We start from the raw sequence: 1,524 nt of genomic DNA, 5'->3' as shown, positions 1-1,524 counted from the left end.
AACGCGAAGTTTTCAGTCCTGCAGTCCAGACTCCAAAAGGAGTGAAACCCGTCGGGTATAGATGGGTGTTCATACGAAAAAGAAATGAAAAGGACGAAATTGTAAGATACAAGGCTAGATTTGTAGCCCAAGGTTACTCTCAAAGACCGGGAATCGACTATGAGGAAACATATTCACCTGTGGTAGATGCCACGACACTAAAGTTCCTCATAAGTGTATCAGCATGCAAAGGACTACAAATGCGTTTGATGGATGTTGTGACTGCATACCTTTATGGGTCACTTGATACCGACATCTATATGAGAGTCCCCGAAGGACTTGAACTACCTGAACCTTTGAGGTCACAACCTCGAAAGCTACATTCCATAAAATTGAAAAAATCACTCTATGGTTTAAAGCAATCTGGGAGGATGTGGTTTAACCGTTTAAGTGAGTACCTACTTAAAGAAGGGTATAAGAACAACAAAATTTGTCCATTTGTTTTCATCAAAAGGTCCGAAAATGGTTTTGTCATAATAGTGGTGTATGTTGATGACTTAAACATCATTGGAACACATAAGGAAATCGAAGAAACCGCTAAATGTACGATGAATGATCGAATTTGAAATGAAAGACCTTGGAAGAACAAAATTTTGTCTCGGATTACAAATTGAACATCTAAGAGATGGTATCTTAATTCATCAATCCAATTATGCCGAGAAAGCATTAAAAAGGTTCTATATGGACAAAGCACACCCATTGAATTCACCAATGATTGTTCATGCTCTAAACATCAAAGATGATCCATTTAGACCCCGACAAGAAGGTGAAGCTGTACTTGGTCCAAAGGTGCCATACGTAATTGCAATAGGAGCTTTGATGTACCTGGCCATCAACACTAGGCCAGAAATTGCATTTTCAGTAAACTTATTAGCAAGGTAAAGCTCTGAACCTACAAGCAGACACTAGTGAAGCACCTACTTTGCTATATACGTGGAACAATTGATTTAGGGCTCTTCTATCCAAGAAATGGTAATCCAACTCTCGTGGGATATGCTGATTCAGGTTACCTATCAGATCCAGCAAAATCAAAATCACAAACTGGTTATCTTTTCAGCTATGGCAATACAGCAATCTCTTGGAAGTCAACCAAGCAGACACTAACATCAACTTCATCAAACCAAGCTAAATTGATTGCCCTTTACGAAGCTGGTAGGGAATGTAAATGGTTGCGATCTATGACCCAACATATACTTAAAGAAAGCGGCATCAAAACAGTCGAAGAAGACCCAACAAAAATATTTGAAGACAACACTACTTGCATCTCACAAATTAAATGAGGCTACATCAAAGGTGATAGAACAAAACACATCGACCCCAAGTTCTTTTCTACTCATGACTTGGAAAAAGAAGGAATAATCGATGTCAAGCAGATCCAGTCATGCAACAACTTAGCCGATCTATTCACGAAGGCATTACCACCTACCAAAATTTCAAGAACTAGTGCATATGACCAGCATGCGTCACCTTTGTGATCTGTGCTAA

General features: G+C 39.2%; 1 protein-coding gene across 1 annotated transcript; it reads left to right on the top strand.

Annotated features, from left to right (window-relative positions):
• Window positions 1-720: 720 nt before the first annotated feature.
• Window positions 721-1,319, top strand: LOC145607140 (secreted RxLR effector protein 161-like). The gene is made up of 2 exons (XM_081662890.1): window positions 721-917; window positions 1,007-1,319. Exons 1-2 carry the CDS (start codon window positions 721-723, stop codon window positions 1,317-1,319), a joined length of 510 nt encoding a protein of 169 aa, XP_081519016.1.
• The last annotated feature ends 205 nt before the right edge of the window (window positions 1,320-1,524 follow it).

The sequence above is a fragment of the Chenopodium album genome, chromosome 23, assembly GCF_948465745.1.
Source record: "Chenopodium album chromosome 23, dcCheAlbu1.1, whole genome shotgun sequence".
Classification (NCBI taxonomy): domain Eukaryota; kingdom Viridiplantae; phylum Streptophyta; class Magnoliopsida; order Caryophyllales; family Amaranthaceae; genus Chenopodium; species Chenopodium album.
This window is presented reverse-complemented; position numbering and strand designations above follow the sequence as displayed.